Genomic DNA, 3,927 nt, shown 5'->3' with positions numbered 1-3,927 from the left:
CCTGCCTCTCATGAACCCGTGCTGGCTGGGCCTGATGCCCTGGTTGTCCCGCACCTGCCTTGTGAGCGCCCTCAAGATGAACCGCTCCATAATCTTCCCCGGCACCGAGGTCAGGCTGACAGGCCTGTAGTTCCCCAGATCCTCCTTCCAGCCCTTCTTGTAGATGGGCGTCACATTGGCCAGCCTCCAGTCGTCCGGGACCTCCCCCGTTAACCAGGACTGCTGATAAATGATGGAGAGCGGCTTTTTTATCAGTAAAATGGCTATTTTATCAGTAACTCGGATGAAAACAGAAGTCTTTGAAAATATAAAGGATTTGAGATGGGATGTAGAAGAGGAGAGTTGAAAGGAAAAGTAAGTTCCTAATGCAAAGAAGCAGAATTGTTTCTCGCACTCAATACAGATAAAACATTTGAAAATACTGTGAAAAAAAGACAGTGCACATTCAGAACAGGAAATATGTCACAAAAAACAGTCTTGGGAAGAAGAACTTCAAATCATGACCGAAACGATACAGTTTTATAAAAAAAATAGCAAGACCTCTACGGGAAGCCTCATGCTGCCATCTAGAGGAGACTGGTCAGCATCGGTTTTAATCTTGTTTTTGATAGCCAGTTCCAATTAACAGTCAAGTCAAAAGGGGACTATTAAATTTCAATCCACAAAGATATAATCAAATCCAATACCTCTGGACCAAAACCACAAGTCCCTTAACTTTAATGAACACATCTTTTGGATTTTTCTTCTTGTTCTCTCACTTATCTATGTCTGTAAGAGAAAAGAACTTAAAGACAATATTAGGAAAAACAGTCCTGAGAAGCTCTGTTCAAACTCCGCATCTAATTTTCTGTGAAAATTTTCCTAAGATAAATGTATACTATGACACACAAAGCATTCAATGTCTTACAGCCTAAAGGAAAATAGACTTCAGTGACAAGAAGTTACAAACATGGAGAGCTTTCGTAAAGCTTGAAAATTCAAGGTTTCGGTTACTATAGACTAAAGGTTATAACTGTTGGACCTCAGATATTTCATTGTTCGCTCACTTTGTCTTCTTTCCGTATTTATTTGTTCTCAGTAAAAATAAATGGAAATGCATGCAACAAATATTGCTAAGGAAACAACAACTTTGTTAACTTTAATGTAACTCAGGCGCTGCTTAAACTCCATTTAGCAGGACAAAGCTGGCTGACATTTAAGCCTACAGCTTAACTGAGAAAGCCAATCATCAGCCAATCTTTGTATTTGACTCAGTTTTATATTGTTATACTTCTAACTCCACTAAATGCTTTACACAGTCTTAACAGATGTTAGCACTGAAAGTAAAATAAACTTGCAGGTAGTGTGTTAAAATAGGCTTAACGATCTGTTAATAAGAAAGCATTAGGATATCCTAGGTTTACAGTCAAGAAGACTCTCAAGGTCTATTACTGCTTTTTGTTACCCACTGAAAGGAAGGTGAAAGACCTGTAAGCTTATAAACTTTTGGTGCTTTGTGTAGCCCAAGAGTAACTGCAACCAAGGTCTATGCTAGACCAAAATTAAGCAGAAAAAAAAAAGTGTCAGTACATACAGGTAGCATTTAAAAGAAACACAATACTCCTGAACTCCTCAAAGCTGGATCAATCTGGTAACAAGAGTCCTAAATGCAATGATGAAAGCAGCTCCTTCTTCAAAAAAACTGATAAAAATTGGCCTTCCCCCCGTAAGTGGGACGAAGGTCAACTTTAGTACTCAATGACATCACCTCCTGCCACAATGGAGTGTAGAAAAAAAAAAAGCTACAGAAGCAGAAAACAGTATGAACACTAAGTGATTGAAGAATCCCATACACAAATGAAAGTTTCACTGTGGAGGCAGTGCATGAAGTTTGACAGAAGTACTGCCACAAGTATTCTGAGAAATAGCTTTAGTATCTGAGTGGGAAATCAAGCAAAGTGACTTATCGAAGGCAACATTGTCAGGAACAGAAGTCTATGTGCCGCTAGACAACACCAGATTGACATATGACCTCTCGTTATTTCTGTGAAGAAGTTTCCCCCATGCAGGTAGGCTGTAAGTTGGAGATGTAAGCTCGCTCTCTCATCCTGTTTTAGAAGGTCACTAACTGTGACTGTCAGACACTTGCCAAATCGCCAAGACACTTTTCTAGCTACAAATGTACCATGAGCGCACGCTCTAATGGGAAGATTTGCAATGCAGTCACATCTGCGTACAGCACTTACATTCATCCAGTCCCAGCTGATAAGCCAGGTTCTGCAGGCCACGAACTTTTTCCATCAGGTTAGCTGTAGTGAGGCTCCCCAACTCTAAGAAGAGAGAAAAGTGTGAATTTTAACACTGTCTATAGCCCTCTAGTGACAGTTTACCCGTTTACTACTTCACAGAGCACTTTCAAGTCATACTTCCGAAAAGATCTATTTCCAGTGAACAGAGTATGTTTGAAATTCAAGTTGATGCCACCCCTGACCTTAACATACTGAGAAAAGACGAGCTTTCTCTACTGAAAAAGACAGTTACGGATCTGGTTCATACTGTAATCTGCCACCACTGCAATGAGCAACTTGCCCCATATTTTGGAACTTCTTGTAAGTTCACATTGCTACGTGAACAAGCTATAAAAGAGTATGCAAGGGAATGGACTTACTATACACTAATAATGTGTGTTTAAGCACATTTCTTGCAGCAAGTTGAAATTGATTTGTCCCACTTTCACTTTGGAACGGTTTATCTGGAATTCACAGGAGGCAGAGCACGTTCAACGATGTTTACTGCAAACTAATAGCTATAACATGCAGCAAGCCTACATGCTAGCTACCCCTTCCGTAACTTGCTCATACAGCCTTACCATTCGCTTAGAGATCTTGGATCTGTGAGCGAAGACACATGCACAGAGCATCTCTGAACAAGTCAATCAACAAGTCTAAGCTGCTCACCAAGTTTAATCAGCTGAGGCCCACCAAAAAATTCATGCCACTTCTCAAAATAGAGGAGACACCCACTATACTTATGCAGTGAGAGATTGGTAAGCAAGGTAACTGAAATATACGTAACATTACACTGCTTCAACTAGTTCTTGCATGCCACTGACATCTGAATATTTTCTTGGAGATAACCAGATTAATGAAAAATGTATATCATTAACAAGATAAAGAGACTCCTGAGCTGGAGATTCTGCACATATGAGGGCTAGAGATCTGAGGCCACACGGCCACCTCCAGAGCATTTAAAGAACAAATGTTCTAAGCCTCTTAAGTAAGTACTGAATTCCCATCTGCCTTGGCAACCTTACTTCCTACCCACAATGTCCATACTCACCTTTTAACATATCGATATCATCATTTTCTAATTCAGCCATCCACTTGGGAGGAGAACTTGTAATAGGCTGTTTTTTGGGGGAAAAAAAAAGTTCACGCTCAGACAAGTGCATTTTTAGTATTATACAAAGAAGTCTGATCTCTTATTGAAAACTAGTTACACTGACAGCAAAAATATGAACGTTCCAGGTGTTCTTAGAGATATTTTTATGTTTAATCTTGTTCTCTAGCTTTCCCTGGACTTTTTAAGAGTAACAACGGCACACTAGCACCCACAAGCCAAAGTCAGTATGAAAAGCAGGATTTCCTAAAGTTTAAAACCCGCTATTTCTTCCAAGGTGTAATTCCCATTCACAGTAAGCTGCACACGTATTGGGAAAAAAAAAAAGATTAAAAACAAAAGGATTATGCCAGCATATACGGAAGTTATAACTGAGATACGCGTTACAGAACAAAGGTGTAAAGCCCGCAAGAGGAAACAACGGATCTGCCGCCACACGGGAAGGGGGGAAACGCGAAAGGCAAAGCAGCGGCCACTCACGCTTTTGAAGGAGGCGGCGAACTCGGCAACCCCGGGCACTGGGAAGAGAAAACGAAGGGCAGCGGGGAG

At 40.7% G+C, this 3,927-nt stretch overlaps 1 protein-coding gene across 1 annotated transcript in view; it reads right to left on the bottom strand.

Moving 5' to 3' along the window:
- LIN52 (lin-52 DREAM MuvB core complex component) overlaps positions 1 to 3,927 on the bottom strand; it is a 52,671-nt gene that overhangs the window by 46,034 nt on the left and 2,710 nt on the right. Inside the window, exons 3-5 of the mRNA XM_009319477.1 lie at positions 3,859 to 3,896; positions 3,319 to 3,385; positions 2,226 to 2,309 (exon numbers count right to left, since the gene is read on the bottom strand). Of these exons, the coding sequence (XP_009317752.1) occupies positions 2,226 to 2,309; positions 3,319 to 3,385; positions 3,859 to 3,896 (189 nt within the window). The remainder of the gene's footprint in view (positions 1 to 2,225; positions 2,310 to 3,318; positions 3,386 to 3,858; positions 3,897 to 3,927) is intronic.

The sequence above is a fragment of the Pygoscelis adeliae genome, unplaced genomic scaffold (genome assembly GCF_000699105.1).
Source record: "Pygoscelis adeliae isolate BGI_AS28 unplaced genomic scaffold, ASM69910v1 Scaffold71, whole genome shotgun sequence".
Lineage (NCBI taxonomy): Eukaryota > Metazoa > Chordata > Aves > Sphenisciformes > Spheniscidae > Pygoscelis > Pygoscelis adeliae.
Note: the sequence above shows the minus strand (reverse complement) of the source record. Positions and strands in the feature narration are given on the sequence as shown.